At 45.4% G+C, this 17500-nt stretch overlaps 2 protein-coding genes across 5 annotated transcripts in view; both read right to left on the reverse strand.

Moving 5' to 3' along the window:
- The window catches only part of gpr171 (G protein-coupled receptor 171), a 19598-nt gene extending 15233 nt beyond the window's left edge, over positions 1-4365 (reverse strand). For all 3 annotated transcript variants that reach the window (XM_078247175.1, XM_078247176.1, XM_078247174.1), the window contains exon 1: positions 4110-4365. The gene's annotated coding sequence lies outside the window, so the exon portion shown is untranslated. The remainder of the gene's footprint in view (positions 1-4109) is intronic.
- Positions 4366-5090: 725 nt separating this feature from the next.
- LOC144515960 (P2Y purinoceptor 14-like) overlaps positions 5091-17500 on the reverse strand; it is a 12787-nt gene continuing 377 nt past the window's right edge. For both annotated transcript variants that reach the window (XM_078247178.1, XM_078247179.1), the window contains exons 2-4: positions 16851-17013; positions 15261-15520; positions 5091-8908 (exon numbers count right to left, since the gene is read on the reverse strand). In XM_078247178.1, the coding sequence (XP_078103304.1) occupies positions 8200-8908; positions 15261-15520; positions 16851-17000 (1119 nt within the window). In that variant the 5' untranslated portion in view covers positions 17001-17013 and the 3' untranslated portion in view covers positions 5091-8199. The remainder of the gene's footprint in view (positions 8909-15260; positions 15521-16850; positions 17014-17500) is intronic.

The raw sequence follows: 17500 nt of genomic DNA on the forward strand, positions 1-17500 counted from the left end.
AGTATGTAGAGAGACAACGGTAGAGAGTAGTATGTAGAGAGACATCAGTAGAGAGTAGTATGTAGAGAGTAGTATGTAGAGAGACAACGGTAGAGAGTAGTATGTAGAGAGACAACGGTAGAGAGTAGTATGTAGAGAGTAATAGTAGAGTAATGTAGAGACAACGGTAGAGAGTAGTATGTAGAGAGTAGTATGTAGAGAGACAACGGTAGAGAGTAGTATGTAGAGAGACAACAGTAGAGAGTAGTATGTAGAGAGTAGTATGTAGAGAGACAACGGTAGAGAGTAATATGTAGAGAGACAACGGTAGAGAGTAGTATGTAGAGAGTAGTATGTAGAGAGACAACGGTAGAGAGTAGTATGTAGAGAGACAACGGTAGAGAGTAGTATGTAGAGAGTAGTATGTAGAGAGACAACGGTAGAGAGTATGTAGAGAGACAACAGTAGAGAGTAGTATGTAGAGAGACAGCAGTAGAGAGTAGTATGTAGAGAGACAACGGTAGAGAGTAGTATGTAGAGAGACAGCAGTAGAGAGTAGTATGTAGAGAGACAACGGTAGAGAGTAGTATGTAGAGAGTAGTATGTAGAGAGACAACGGTAGAGAGTAGTATGTAGAGAGACAACGGTAGAGAGTAGTATGTAGAGAGTAATATGTAGAGAGACAACGGTAGAGAGTAGTATGTAGAGAGTAGTATGTAGAGAGACAACGGTAGAGAGTAGTATGTAGAGAGACAACGGTAGAGAGTAGTATGTAGAGAGTAGTATGTAGAGAGACAACGGTAGAGAGTAGTATGTAGAGAGTAGTATGTAGAGAGACAACGGTAGAGAGTAGTATGTAGAGAGACAACGGTAGAGAGTAGTATGTGAGAGTAGTATGTAGAGAGACAACGGTAGAGAGTAGTATGTAGAGAGACAACGGTAGAGAGTAGTATGTAGAGAGTAGTATGTAGAGAGACAACAGTAGAGAGTAGTATGTAGAGAGACAACGGTAGAGAGTAGTATGTAGAGAGTAGTATGTAGAGAGACAACGGTAGAGAGTAGTATGTAGAGAGACAGCAGTAGAGAGTAGTATGTAGAGAGACAACAGTAGAGAGTAGTATGTAGAGAGACAGCAGTAGAGAGTAGTATGTAGAGAGACAACAGTAGAGAGTAGTATGTAGAGAGTAGTATGTAGAGAGACAACGGTAGAGAGTAGTATGTAGAGAGTAGTATGTAGAGAGACAACGGTAGAGAGTAGTATGTAGAGAGACAACAGTAGAGAGTAGTATGTAGAGAGACAACAGTAGAGAGTAGTATGTAGAGAGACAACGTAGAGTAGTATGTAGAGTAGTATGTAGAGAGACAACAGTAGAGAGTAGTATGTAGAGAGTAGTATGTAGAGAGACAACGGTAGAGAGTAGTATGTAGAGAGTAGTATGTAGAGAGACAACAGTAGAGAGTAGTATGTAGAGAGACAACAGTAGAGAGTAGTATGTAGAGAGACAACGGTAGAGAGTAGTATGTAGAGAGACAACGTAGAGTAGTATGTAGAGTAGTATGTAGAGAGACAACAGTAGAGAGTAGTATGTAGAGAGACAACAGTAGAGAGTAGTATGTAGAGAGACAACAGTAGAGAGTAGTATGTAGAGAGACAACAGTAGAGAGTAGTATGTAGAGAGACAACGGTAGAGAGTAGTATGTAGAGAGACAGCAGTAGAGAGTAGTATGTAGAGAGACAACGGTAGAGAGTAGTATGTAGAGAGTAGTATGTAGAGAGACAACGGTAGAGAGTAGTATGTAGAGAGACAACAGTAGAGAGTAGTATGTAGAGAGACAACGGTAGAGAGTAGTATGTAGAGAGACAGCAGTAGAGAGTAGTATGTAGAGAGACAACGGTAGAGAGTAGTATGTAGAGAGACAACAGTAGAGAGTAGTATGTAGAGATTAGTATGTAGAGAGACAACGGTAGAGAGTAGTATGTAGAGATTAGTATGTAGAGAGACAACGGTAGAGAGTAGTATGTAGAGAGACAACAGTAGAGAGTAGTATGTAGAAAGACAATGGTAGAGACTAGTATGAAGAGAGACAACAGTAGAGTAGTATGTAGAGAGTAGTATGTAGAGAGACAACGGTAGAGAGTAGTATGTAGAGAGACAGCAGTAGAGAGTAGTATGTAGAGAGACAACAGTAGAGAGTAGTATGTAGAGAGACAGCAGTAGAGAGTAGTATGTAGAGAGACAACAGTAGAGAGTAGTATGTAGAGAGACAACAGTAGAGAGTAGTATGTAGAGATTAGTATGTAGAGAGACAACGGTAGAGAGTAGTATGTAGAGAGACAACAGTAGAGAGTAGTATGTAGAAAGACAATGGTAGAGAGTAGTATGTAGAGAGACAACAGTAGAGAGTAGTATGTAGAGAGACAACGGTAGAGAGTAGTATGTAGAGAGACAACGGTAGAGAGTAGTATGTAGACAGTAGTATGTAGAGAGTAGTATGTAGAGAGACAACGGTAGAGAGTAGTATGTAGAGAGACAACGGTAGAGAGTAGTATGTAGAGAGTAGTATGTAGAGAGACAACGGTAGAGAGTAGTATGTAGAGAGACAACGGTAGAGAGTAGTATGTAGAGAGTAGTATGTAGAGAGACAACGGTAGAGAGTAGTACGTAGAGAGACAACAGTAGAGAGTAGTATGTAGAGAGTAGTATGTAGAGAGACAACGGTAAAGAGTAGTATGTAGATAGTAGTATGTAGAGAGACAACGGTAGAGAGTAGTACGTAGAGAGACAACAGTAGAGAGTAGTATGTAGAGAGTAGTATGTAGAGAGACAACGGTAGAGAGTAGTACGTAGAGAGACAACAGTAGAGAGTAGTATGTAGAAAGACAATGGTAGAGACTAGTATGAAGAGAGACAACAGTAGAGAGTAGTATGTAGAGAGTAGTATGTAGAGAGACAACGGTAGAGAGTAGTATGTAGAGAGTAGTATGTAGAGAGACAACGGTAGAGAGTAGTATGTAGAGAGACAACAGTAGAGAGTAGTATGTAGAGAGTAGTATGTAGAGAGACAACGGTAGAGAGTAGTATGTAGAGAGACAACGGTAGAGAGTAGTACGTAGAGAGACAACGGTAGAGAGTAGTATGTAGAGAGACAACGGTAGAGAGTAGTATGTAGAGAGTAGTATGTAGAGAGACAACGGTAGAGAGTAGTACGTAGAGAGACAACGGTAGAGAGTAGTATGTAGAGAGACAACAGTAGAGAGTAGTATGTAGAGAGACAACGGTAGAGAGTAGTATGTAGAGAGACAACAGTAGAGAGTAGTATGTAGAGATTAGTATGTAGAGAGACAACGGTAGAGAGTAGTATGTAGAGAGACAACAGTAGAGAGTAGTATGTAGAAAGACAATGGTAGAGACTAGTATGTAGAGAGTAGTATGTAGAGAGACAACGGTAGAGAGTAGTATGTAGAGAGACAACAGTAGAGAGTAGTATGTAGAGAGTAGTATGTAGAGAGACAGCAGTAGAGAGTAGTATGTAGAGAATAGTATGTAGAGAGACAACAGTAGAGAGTAGTATGTAGAGAGACAGCAGTAGAGAGTAGTACGTAGAGAGACAACAGTAGAGAGTAGTATGTAGAGAGACAAAAGTAGAGAGTAGTATGTAGAGAATAGTATGTAGAGAGACAAAAGTAGAGAGTAGTATGAAAGAACAACATGCCGACTAACCAAGAAACCACGGTTCATGTCCTGTTGTTGTCCCACGTGTCACTGAAACATACTTTTTATAACTCCACCCACCATCTTTTCCTTAAACCCAACTGTCCTGCATGTCAGTCAGTACGTCACGACCCAAGTGTCCCGACACTGAAGGGGACTTTTAGCGTGAATAAGAAACGCCAAAGGCACATGACCGAGCGTCCGTATGGTACGAGGTGGGGGAGTGAGAATGTGTCGCACTCCCAACTCTGCCGATACACAGGACACACTTTAACATCTTCATGGTTGTGAGGTGACATGGTATGAAATGCAACAATGGTACGGTGTATTAGAGGAGGCAGGTTGGGGCGGGTGGATGACTTCTGATATTTAACCCATTTAATCATGAGTCTGTGAAAGTTTTTAAATAAACCTTACCTCCCGTGTGGTTTGCAGTCCTCTCCCAGGTCCTCGGACCACGTGTTGGATCCCTGAGGAATGGCCAGGCTTCCAAGTTCCCCCTTCAGCTCCTCAGGGTGCGTTTGATTCGCTGTGCTGGTCCCGTTCATGTGCTCAGGGCTGCGGAAGCTGCCAAAGGGAAGGTGTTTTCCTGTCTGTTAGCAGCACGTCAGTCTGACCACAGGCCACACCTCTCTGCTACACACACACACACACACACAAAACATACACACACACACACAACATATACACACACAAACACAGAGACACACAGACACACAGACACACACACACACACAACATACACACACACAGAGGCACACACACAACATACACACACACAGAGGCACACACACAAACACAGAGACACACAGACACACACACACACACACACGCAAACACAGAGGCACACAGACACACACACACACATGCACACACACACACACACAGGCCCACAGACAGACACACAACACACACACACGCACAGTCACAATCACACACAACACGCGCACACATAAACACACTGAGGCACATGCACACACACACAACACACATACACAGAGGCACACAAACACACACGCACACAAACACAGAGGCGTTCACACACACACACACACACACACACAGACACGCACGCACATGCACACACACAGACACACACACACACAGACAGCTGGCTTTCCATCAACTGATCAATATGAATAGTTAGTTTAAACTTGCAGACAGACAGAGGAGGAAGTGACACATCTGATTAAATCTGACTTCTGGTTTAACATGTATTATCTTGATTATCTTTAAAAGTGTGTGTGTGGGTATGAAAGGTAAGCTGATGTGGAGACTTTTGAGTCACGTATGACAGATAAAGAAAGCTAGGACTACCCAAAAAATGTTTTTTTTTTTTAAAGTTGGAAGTTTTAGCTGGAAATTAAATGTCATCGTGCTTGTTTTGTACACAGGAGGCTGAGTAAACATTTTATCTTTTATTAAAATATACAATTAAGTTTAGAAACATAAAATATATATATTTTTAGAGGATAACTACCGTTTTTTTTTCAACCTGGACCCTGTTTCCCTGTGTTTTGTGTCTAAATGACTGATATGAACAACAATCTTTGACATTGGTCCAGTATTAAGCAAGAACGCTGCAATGTAAGCTAATGGTCATCGTCAGTTAGCATCCACTAAAAGTGCTTGTTTTACTGCTGACAGACTCAGATTATTATTCTAAGTGTCTGACAACATTATGGAAAGGATTCCTACAGAGATTTCAGAGACCTTTAAAACCTCTTTAAGACCTTTCTGTTTAACCAGAAAAAACTCTTAAGTCGCTGGCGCTAAACCCACCAGACTCCATTTAAAAAAGCAGTACTTTTAGCGTGTATAGAGCCAACATATTGTCAGATGTAAATCAGTAAACTATGTGTTTATTTCCATCAAAACTAGAGTTGTGATGGTTGGAAATGTAGAGAGACGACCCAAAACGGCTTTTCATAGTTTTATTTAGTTTCTGTCCACTTTGAATGAAGTGTGTTTTACGATGCTTAAATGACTGTTTATTTACATGGAGTCTGGTGGGTTTAGTGAACGCAATTTCGCGGCTGTTTTTATGTTTAAAAAAAGGATCTTACTCTTTAACAGAAATGTCGACCTCCTTAGAAATCCTTTCCATAATGTTGTCAGACACTTAGAATATTAATCTGAGCCTGTCAGCGGCAAAACGAGCACTTTAGTGAAGGTAAATACCAGCTGGATAATTGTCCTATTAACTTACATTGTAGCTTGTTTCGCCGCTGCCGACTGCAGGGACCTCCTAGCTTAATACTGGACCAATGTCAGAGATTGTTGTTCTCACTACTCAGACACAAAAACATAGCAAAGTAGGGTCCAGGTTGAAAAAAACCGGTAGGAAACACAGCAGTAAAAGAGCAGGTTGCACTTTAGACGTCTTTGCACAAGTTCAGATTTCCAAGAAAGATAAACAGACGGCTGCCATGGTGGAAAAAACTACTAACGTAAGTAACGTCTGTTTAAACCACGTTTCTGAGATCTTGAGATATTTTAGCTCAGCTCTGTAGGCTTGTGGTCCTTTTTGTTTCCATTGAAATGTATATTTCAGAGCTGTAGTCCACAGAAGACATGAAGACGACGATGTTTATCTGTAGGAAGTTGTGATGAAAACCATGGCCCCGTCTCTCACAAAGGAATCGTTGTGCAGGATATATAAACTGCGACCTTGAACAATGAACAGGGCTGCAGATTAAAGCCATGCAAATAAGTGTATTAATACATTTAAACTGCAGATCTGCTTTTCCTCTGCATGTCTGAAAAAGCCACTCAAAGTCCATTAAATAGAAATGAGTCTGTGTGCAAATCAGGGAAATAAAAACCCATATATGTATATATGTTCCCACATTTCTAAGATTTTTTTCAAAATTAGGCCCTATGTTCCCACATTTTTCATGAATTAGTATCAGATGTTATCCCCCTAACCCTAAAACATGTTGTGGGAGGATAGGGTTTAAATTGAAGGGAAATGTAGGAACACAAGACCTAATTTTAAAAATGTCCTAGAAATGTGGGAACATAGAGCTGTGGGACCATTGGGCTGTGGGACCATAGGGCTGTGGGACCATTGGGCTGTGGGGACATAGGGCTGTGGGAACATTGGGCTGTGGGACCATTGGGCTGTGGGACCACTGGGCTGTGGGAACATTAGCCTGTGGGAACATTGGGCTGTGGTATCATTGGGCGGTGGGACCATTGGGCTGTGGGACCATTGGGCTGTGGGACCTATGGGCTGTGGGAACATTAGGCTGTGGGAACATTGGGCTGTGGTATCATTGGGCTGTGGGACCATTGGGCTGTGGGACCATTGGGCTGTGGGAACAGAAAACTCAGATTGGACAGATGCTGCAGGTCTTGCATCTGTCTGTCAGTGTGTCTAATAACTCAGGTCAACCACATTTCGGATTGAGCCTAAATATATTCGGGTCTTATCAGATCAGTTTTAAGAATTGGGTCAGAACATTTCAAGATAACCTGATCTCACAGAATTCCTTGAAATGAACACGGCCCCTTAAGTTAAGGAAAAGGTCGTGGGTGGGCTTACGGTTCAGTGACACGCGGGAAGAACGGGACGGAAAAGAAGAAAGCGACTTTAGGTAGCCCTTTAGTTTTTAGGACTTTAGGTTTAGAATAGTACAGGTTAGAGTAGAATAGTATGAATGAATGAATTTTATTGGTCGTAACCAAAGGGTAGGGTCGGAAGCTTCAGCTTATGTAAGGCCCCCCCTTGGCACATTTGGAGAAACGCAACCCCATATCGCGCTGTGGTGTGAGAATCTTGTAGCCTGCAGTAAACAGTTACATCACTGCCTCTATCGCTTCCACAAGAAAGTTTTAAAACACCAAACACAAGCCCTGAACTGCCCGGGAGTTTGTGAAACAGCTAAATGTTTGCGAAACAACAAAGCACAGTCGATATCGCTCGCTCGTCTCTTTTCTTTCTCTCTTTCTCCGTGAAATGAAGCTGCCTTCAGGTGCAGTAGGAAACCTGTTCTATAAACGATCTGACGAAAAACTGTTACTGTAAAGTCTACTTGTGCTACAGTGTTTTTTTTTTTTGTTTTTGTTTTTTTTTGTTTTTTTTTATCTGAACGCAGCTTCACGTACTACAGAGCTCATTTAAGATGATGCTCTGACGTCCCGTTTCCGTGAACGCAGCACGGAGCTGCGCCGAACAAAGCTGACAGAAGCACAGAAGAGTTATGATACCCGTCTCGTCCAGTTGCAGTGCCGTGAACTGGCAGGTTTTAATGTTGCAGACCACTGTTTTTTAGTAGTTTAAAGTGTAAACATGTATTGTTATTGTGAATCTTTGGTTTAAACTAGCTTTCAAACAAACACCCCCTAAGGGCACCTTTCCAAAATATTGCTTCCAGCGCCCCCCCGTCATCATCTGTCTACAACAGTCTACAATCTAACGCTGAGAGCCACTGACCAAGCCTCAGTATGTGACGGACTAATTGTTGTTTTAAATAACACAAGTTCAGATGTTGGTGTCTTTGAGCTACAGCACACTGATCGGCATTGGCGTGGTGGTGAGCGACGTCTTCCGGTTGAATCTGATGGTGCTGGTGCGCCTGTCGCTGCTCCTCCTCTCGCCGTTTGCTCCGTGCGTCGCCTGTGTGCCGCTGGACCGCCTCCGCAGGCTCAGCTGTGCTCGGAAGGCCTTGCAGAAAATGAAATAGATGAGCGGGTCCAGGCACACGTTGAGGACCGACACCATGATGGTCAGCTCCTTCAGGTAGTAGAACGTCTGGCCCCACGCAAACCGTGGATTCTTGAATGCGTAGGGAAGGCGGACCAGGTGGTACGGCACAAAGCAGATGCAGAAGACGCTGACAAGCACCAACATGTTCCGGCGGGACTTGGCGAGCTTCTTGGAGCCAGGGGACGCCGGCCGCTGCTTCTGTGCCAGCGACAGCCGCCGGGACGTGCTGTGGTAGAAGAAGACGAGGGAGACGAGGACGACCAGGAAGATGGCGGCCGAGCTGGCGTGCACCATTTTGTAGAAGATTTTGAGCTGTTTGCTGTGCAGGACGTCACAGTCCAAGGCGCTGGAGACGGAGGGTGAAGGCTCCTGGGTGAGGAGCGACAGGGTGACGTACGTGGTCATCATGGCCAAGAGGAGAAGCCAGGTTACCGTGGAGATGATGTAGGCGGCTCGCACCGTCTGCAGGATGTGAGTTCCTAACGGATGGATGATCTTCAGATACCTGGAAGGACGAGAGCCAAGTCAGTAGTTGGCAGTTTCTTGGAAACGCTAAATGGTTTTTTTTTTATTTCTGCATTTTAACAAACAAGGAAAGAGTTTGTTTTATACAGAAGCTGTTTTTATGTCATATGAAATCTACCTCAGGGGGGAAGTTAGAAAGACAATGGGCCCTATTTTACCGATTTAAGGGCACGGCGTGAAGCGCCTGGTGCAGGTGTGTTTAGGGCGTGTCCAAATCCACTTTTGCTAGTTTGACGGCGGTAAAAAAGGGTCTGTGCGCCGGGCGCATGGTTCTAAAGGGTTGTACTTAGTGTCTTCATTAATCAGAGGTGTGTTTTGGGCGTAACATGCAATCAACCAATCAGAGATCATCTCCCATTCCCTTTAAAAGCCAGGTGCGTTTGGACCTTGGAGCATTGCTGTTATGATGGAGGATTTGCACCGTAATATTTGTATTTGTAATCTTCTGCATGTGTGTGTGCTGCTGTGCGTCCCTGTGTGTGTAACAAGCATAGTGTGCGCGCTGTGCACGAGCCTAGGAGCATTTTACTAATGCTCTGTTACAATAACAATGAAATGCTGCGTTATTGACTTTAGACCAGGTTTTTGTTGGTCAATGGTGCCATCACTTCCCACTGCCTCAAGATAGCAATACGCCCAGAATGCACCTGAACACATCTCCCTGTAAGACCAGCACGCCCAGAATGCACCTGAACACACCTCCCTGTAAGACCAGCACGCCCAGAATGCACCTGAACACACCTCCCTGTAAGACCAGCACGCCCATGGGCGCACAAATGGGCGCAGGTGCATTTTCTATTTAAACGACGTGGGCTCTGGACGGGAAACTGACAACTGCGTCGGTCTTAAACTAGCAAAGACACTTGCGTCGGGCTTTGTGCTGCGCCGGGTGCAAGATAGGGCCCTCTGTGTAGCTCTTTAACCAAACAGCATGTTCTGAAATAGTTAACAATGTCAGACAGGCGCTCTGCACACTGAGAGCTGTTTTAGCAGCAGCGGTTACAGCTTGTTGAGTTGTCGAGAGACTAGTCTCGCATTGCCAGACCTTCCTTCACAGGTAAAGGTAAAGGTACTGTATTGTCACATACACATACACATACATGTAGCGAAATTCATTCTCTGCATTTAACCCATCCCTCAAGGGAGCAGTGGGCAGCCATTTACAGTGCCCGGGGACCAACTCCAGATCTGAGCCAGTGCCTTGATCAAGGGCGCTGTGGAGGAAGGTCTGGTTAGTCCACACAGCATTCCTGGATGGGAGAAAAACCTGCTCTGGTTTATTGGCATTTCTTGAAACCAATCACAATCGTCTTGGGCGGTGCTAAGTGCTGGACGCAGCAATGGTGCCTCTGCAAAATAGCCTCAGGAAGGAACTTGTTTTGGTGGAACATGTATGTTCATAAGTTGTTTTAGTCGTGCAACAGAAAACTCAGATTGGACAGATAGTCTAGCTAGCTGTCTGGATTTAGAAGGTTAGAACGCCAACACAAAGAAAGAGGAAAGGTAACGGACATCAGAAAAGAGGGACATTTCCGGCGTTACCAGAACATCTCGGAAATGAAACATCGTCGATTTAGACTCTCGAGACTGGCCCAATGCTGGCTTGGTCGTGCTTCTATCTGGAGCTGCTTCTCCGTCCAAATCAGCCCAAATTCCCACCAAAGCCAAGCTCAGTCTGGCAGCTGTACTTGAGGCAGAGCAGAGGGCTGTATGAGTCCACTCAGTGACCACATCTGGGACTCAGGTCAGTTTAATCTGGTCAGAATCAGGCCCTGTTGTACAGCTGCAGGTCTTGGATCTGTCTGTCAGTGTGTCGAATAACTCGGGTCGACCATATTTCGGATCGAGCCTAAATATATTTGGGTCTCATCGAATCAGATTGGACTACTCTTGGGTCCCTTTTGAATCAGATCTGTTTTAAGAATTGGGTCAGGACACAGCCATTTTTAGTCTTGATCATTGTGATGTTGAATCGTTTACACCTCCAACGCTTGCTTATAGCAGGTATTCGTGCCCACATTATAAGTGATATAAACATGCCAACATGCAGCGTGAGTTGTGCATTTGTTGGCCTTTTGGTCCTCTGGACTCAAACATTGAAGATGTTTCACCCCCAAAGCTATTTCTCTGAGACACTTTGAAATTACCGGCCGCTCAGTTGAATGTACTCGATATTGCATTGGATTTAACTCATCACTGTCATCAGATGAAGGCCTTAGGACGTGGCAGGACGTGGCAGGACGTAGCAGGACGCAGCAGAGCATAGCAGGACGTAGCAGGACACAGCAGAGCATAGCAGGACGTAGCAGGATGCAGCAGAGCATAGCAGGACGCAGCAGGACGCAGCAGGACGCAGCAGAGCATAGCAGGACGCCGCAGGACGTAGCAGGACGCAGCAGAGCATAGCAGGACGTAGCAGGACGCAGCAGAGCATAGCAGGACGTAGCAGGACGCAGCAGAGCATAGCAGGACGTAGCAGGGCATAGCAGGACGTAGCAGGGCACGGCAGAGCATAGCAGGACGTAGCAGGACGTAGCAGGACGTAGCAGGACGCAGCAGAGCATAGCAGGACGTAGCAGGACGCAGCAGGATGTAGCAGGGCACTGCAGGGAGTTACATGACGTAGCAGGACGTAGCAGGGCACGGCAGAGCATAGCAGGATGTAGCAGGACACAGCAGAGCATAGCAGGACGCAGCAGAGACATAGCAGGACGCAGCAGGACGTAGCAGGACGCAGCAGAGCATAGCAGGACGTAGCAGGACACCGCAGGACGCGGCAGGACGTAGCAGGACACCGCAGGACGCGGCAGGACGTAGCAGGACGCAGCAGAGCATAGCAGGATGTAGCAGGACGCAGCAGAGCATAGCAGGAAGCAGCAGGACACCGCAGAGCGTAGCAGGGTGTAACAGGGCAAAAGTTAACCCTCTCCTTGATTTCATGTTGTTTATGGAGAAGGAGAACCAGGAAATGAGTCGGGGGAAATGCAACGCTACCAAGCCACGGCCGAGCGACGTGCGTCGCCGCGACGTGTAGTTACATTTTTCGAGAGGTGCACGTCAGGCTACGCACGTAGATACGTGGAGACACGAACTCTACGCCAGACCCTACGGCGTAGATTTTACACAGAAATATAAAACAGCCTTTAGTCTCTCGGACTGGACCAGCAAATCAATGCAGCATAGATGTTTTATAGAAACAGAAATATCAGACAGTGTCTACCTATGTTATGGGACTTATAGAAACAGAAATATCAGACAGTGTCTACCTATGTTATGGGACTTATAGAAACAGAAATATCAGACAGTGTCTACCTATGTTATGGGACTTATATACTACATGCTTATTCAATAGACCATTTAGTGTTCTCCACAATCCCAGACTTTCATATTGCATGCTTGTTTACATGGAAAGCAGAACAAGCTATAATGGCATATGTCTATGTAGGGACGATTGAAACAGCTTTTTCAACCATTCCGACCTGGCTGTAACTCCATGTATTTTAAGTAAATGCACAAATATCTGTGTTTATACAATAATTTATGGAGGTGAGACATGGAAAAGCAGTTTTAGAAAGATGAAAATATATTTAAGCCCACCAGGTAGGGGTCCCCTACGGGCCATCCAATCTCTGTACGACCAAAGCGAGAGCTGTGTCCGGGTTCTCGGCAGTAAGTCGGACTCGTTTCAGGTGAGAGTTGGCCTCCGCCAGGGCTGCGCTTTGTCACCAATCCTGTTTGTAGTATTTATGGACAGGATATCGAAGCGTAGTCGGGGTGGAGAGGGGTTGCAGTTCGGTGGGCTGGGGATCTCATCGCTGCTTTTTGCAGATGATGTGGTCCTGATGGCATCATTGGCTTGTGACCTTCAGCACTCACTGGATCGGTTCGCAGCCGAGTGTGAAGCGGCTGGGATGAGGATCAGCACCTCTAAATCGGAGGCCATGGTTCTCAGTAGGAAACCGATGGAGTGCCTTCTCCAGGTAGGGAATGAGTCCTTACCCCAAGTGAAGGAGTTCAAGTACCTTGGGGTCTTGTTCGGGAGTGAGGGGACAATGGAGCGGGAGATTGGTCGGAGAATCGGCACAGCAGGTGCGGTATTACATTCAATTTATCGCACCGTTAGACGAAAAGAGAGCTGAGCCAGAAGGCAAAGCTCTCAATCTACCGGTCAGTTTTTGTTCCTACCCTCACCTATGGTCATGAAGGCTGGGTCATGACCGAAAGAACAAGATCCAGGGTACAAGCGGCTGAAATGGGTTTCCTCAGGAGGGTAGCTGACGTCTCCCTTAGAGATAGGGTGAGAAGCTCAGTTATCCGTGAGGAGCTCGGAGTAGAGCCGCTGCTCCTTCGCGTCGAAAGGAGCCAGTTGAGGTGGTTCGGGCATCTGGTAAGGATGCCCCCTGGGCGCCTCCCTAGGGAGGTGTTCCAGGCACGTCCAGCTAGGAGGAGGCCTCGGGGGAGACCCAGGACTAGGTGGAGGGATTATATCTCTAACCTGGCCTAGGAACGCCTCGGGATCCCCCAGTCGGAGCTGGTTAATGTGGCCCGGGAAAGGGAAGTTTGGGGTCCCCTTCTGGAGCTGCTACCCCCGCGACCCGACCCCGGATAAGCGGATGAAGATGGATGGATGGAGGTAAGGGTCGAGTTTTTCCATGTTATCCTATGGAGACTGACGGGCTGTGGGTCGTTAAGGGCACTTATTTGGATGTGCAGTGCCCTAACCCACGTAAAAACCTAGTGAAATGACATTTTCCACAATAGAAACATGATATAAATGGGAAAACGTACTGTTCTAGCTATAAAAATGGCAGAATCATCCAAAGTGCATGATATTTCAATAATGCAGCGCTGTAAGATGACACAGTATTAAGAGAGACAACGGTAGAGAGTAGTATGAAAGAAGAAAGACAGGAGGTTGGGGTGGTGGATGGCAGGGCTGTAGTACCTGAGTCCGGACTCGGACTCGAGACGTTATTCTGTTGTCTCTGACTTCTCTTGGACTCGCTGGTATTTTGACTCAGACTTCGGAATCGGCTATTGGACTCGTCAAATATTGTAGTTGAGGAAGTAACTTCCTCCTTCAAAACAAAACCATTAATGAAGTGTGTTTGTTCAGAAAACAGGTATTAGTTTAGTTCAAAATCCTTCTAGACGGGCATTGACATTGGTCGCCTGGTATACGCCTGTCTGCATCATATACCTTAATCATCAGGCTCCAATCATTTTCAGGATTCTTTTTTTTTTCCGTCTCAGGCCATGACTGTCTGTCTGTCTTGACTTGGACTCAAAACCTCTTTGGACTCTGTCTTGACTAGTCCTGGTCTTGGACATGCCGCATGTCAGTTAAATGTACGTACTAGGGGTGGTACGGTTCATGAAAAAACATCCGAACTGCTCGGTTTGCTTGTCTCGGTTCGGAGCGTGTGTGCGTCGCACGGTTCATCAGTCCACTGTTAATGTGCACTAACCACTTACTGCCCACTTTTGACACCTGTGTTAAAACACTTACTGGAAACGACGAGGGGGATGAGGGGGATGAGCGTGACGAACGCAACACATGGCAGCTGATTGGACGAACGCGTCACGTGGTTGTTGCTGCTCCCGAATTTCAAAACAGACTCTAATGGCGTCTAGTTCTGAATACGATCTCGTATTTTACGAAAATAGTTCACCGAAAAGTGTTTCTGAAAACATTTTAAGTGAGAAATAGGCCGTGCAGTTGCTGAATCTGTCTGTTTTTTTGATCAACAGAGGTCAGTTTGAAAGATTTTTGTCAGATTTTGAGAGGCGCCGAGCCGACCGTTCCTCAGGTGGAGTGAGGAGTGCTGCAGGTCACGTCACGTGTAGAGATGTCAGGTGGGAGAGATGAGGAAAGCTGCCCGGAGTTGGAGGATGTTCCAGCGTCGTATAAGTCTGGTGTGTGGTTAACATTTTGGATTTCATGTTACCTATGATGACAGCGGAAATCAAACAATAGATAGGACTGCCACTGTCTGCATGTATTGTGCAACATGCATTCAATATGCTACTTTTAGCTATATATCATATGCTGAAGTATATTTCTGGAGTGTTAAAGATTAAAAGAAAACATAACAAGATCCATACAGAACCGAAAACCGTGACCCTAAAACCGTGATACGAACCGAACGGTGGATTTTGTGAACCGTACCACCCCTAGTACTGGGGTACCAGTACCAGTACCGGTACCAGTGCCAAGAGTCCCGACCAACTGTTGCTTTTTGAAGCGATGGGAGTGAGTATGTGTTGCCGAACCCAAAAATAAGCTGCTCTACCTTCCCTGAATACCCCGTTGCAGTTCAGCGCAGTCCTACCTGTTGGCTGCGATGTAACCCATGAACAGGATGCTGGCGTACATGTTCAGGTAGAAGGCGGAAGCACCAAAGTTGCAGTAGACCCGGCGGACGTCGACGGAGCTGCTGGCGTAGTTGGTGATTCGGATGGGCAGACAGAGGCTGATCAAGAAGTCGGCGGCTGCCAGGTTCTTCAGGTAGATGGTCACGCTGCTCGACACTTGCTGCTGAGCTCGGCAGAAGTAAACCTTCAGCGTGAAGCCGTTCAGGAGCAAACCAACCTGCAGAGGAGAGCGGTAGAAATGTGTTAGACATGAAGGGCCTTATCTTGCACCCGGCGCAGCGCAAAGCCCAACGCAAGTGTCTTTGCTAGTTTAAGACCGGCGCAGTTGTCAATTTCCCATCCAGCGCCCACGCCGTTTAAATGATCGCGCCATTGACCATCAAAAACCTGGTCTAAAGTCAATAACCCAGCATTTCATTGTTATTTTAACAGCAAATTAGTAAAAAATCGCCTAGGCTCATGCACAGCACGCTCACACTATGCTTGTTACACACACAGGGACGCACAGCAGCACACACACATGCAGAAGATTACAAATACAAATATTACGGTGCAAATCCTCCATCATAACAGCAATGCTCCAAGGTCCAAACGCGCCTGGCTTTTAAAGGGAATGGGAGATGATCTCTGATTGGTTTATTGCATGTTACGCCCAAAACACACCTCTGATTAATGAAGACACTAAGGTCAACCCTTTAGAACCATGCGCCCGGCACACGGACCCTTTTTACCGCCGTCAAACTAGCAAAAGTGGATTTGGACACGCCCTAAACACACCTGCACCAGGCGCTACACACCGCTTGCGGCGCTTAGATCGTTAAAATAGGGCCCGAAGGATTGTCATGGTTTACTTGAGATACTAGAAAAGGGTTAGTTGCAGCCCTAAAAAGATAAGATGAAGACCGTTTTGTTTTTATATTTGGTATATATGTGTCCATGCATACATGTTGTACCAAGATCTTCTCTGACGTCAGATTTGTGCTGTAATAAACTGATATTCAAGTAAAGACAAATGATGCTAATCAAGTTCGTTCAAGTATTCGTCAAAGTAAAGATTGAACAGACGTTTTCCACATCACAAGGAGAACAAACTGCATTTACAACATTTACAGTCAGAATTTAATTTGTTGTGGTCAGTTATTTAAGAAATTGTGCAAACAAACCATAAGTCGCTTTTCGATCACATGGTACCTGCTCGACTCGCCTCGACTCTACTCGCCTTTTTTGGTTTTCCATTACGAAAAAAAGTCCCTGGTACCTGCTAACGGGTACTTTTTTTAGTACCACCTCAGTCGAGGTTCCAAGCGAGCTGAGGCGAGCCGAAAAGGTGACGTGAAAGCGACAGACGGGGGTGTCCTGAACAAACCTGCTATTTTTAAATAGTTTAGCCAGCTGTGTTTTTTGCGCTGGTGTTTGTGTCAAGCCGGCATATAACGACCAGCCACGCTGAGGCGGTACTAAAATCTGCAATGGAAAATGGACGCACAGTGTGTCGAGTCGAGCAGGTATCATGTAATGGAAAAACGCCAATAGAGACAGAGACTCACCAGAAACACTAGAGTGTAGACCAGCAGGAAGAAAACGTTAGCCGAGGTGATGACCTGATCGCAGTGAGTCAAAGCGCTGACGTTCGTCCTGTTGGACACTGAGGACTGGTTGAAGATTGGAGTCACTCCTGCTCCTCCATGGTCGATCATTTTTCTGGATGTTCTAAGAGAGTTGAATCAAAATTAATTTTGTGTTAGAAAATGGCTCAAATATCTGCATACAGGAACTGGATAATGCTAAAAGGGAAGTGACAGATCACCACAACAGCAGCAGTGAAAACCTCAAAATTGCACAGAGTCCAGAAAAAAGCGACAAAAACGTCCCAAAAAGCGACCAAAAACTTTGGAAAAAGCCCAGTTATAACCCCCTTATCCGACCTGTAAATTACACTTATGGTCCTCATTCTTTATAATGTTCACTTAGTATTTTTAAAAACAGGATTTGTATGACTTACTGCATTGAAAATAGCTCAGAGAAATGTCCATGCATTCTGAGAAACCCAAGGACCGGTCAGTCGAAAATAACATCACATCATCAGCAAAGAAAATAACCTTCAACATACGTATATCAGCCGTGTTTCCCCTCCAAGAGGTCGCAACGTAAATCTGCCAATACTTTAAATACATGAAGCTGACAATACTTCTGTACT

This window comes from Sander vitreus, chromosome 3 (genome assembly GCF_031162955.1).
Source record: "Sander vitreus isolate 19-12246 chromosome 3, sanVit1, whole genome shotgun sequence".
In the NCBI taxonomy this organism is placed as follows: Eukaryota; Metazoa; Chordata; class Actinopteri; order Perciformes; family Percidae; genus Sander; species Sander vitreus.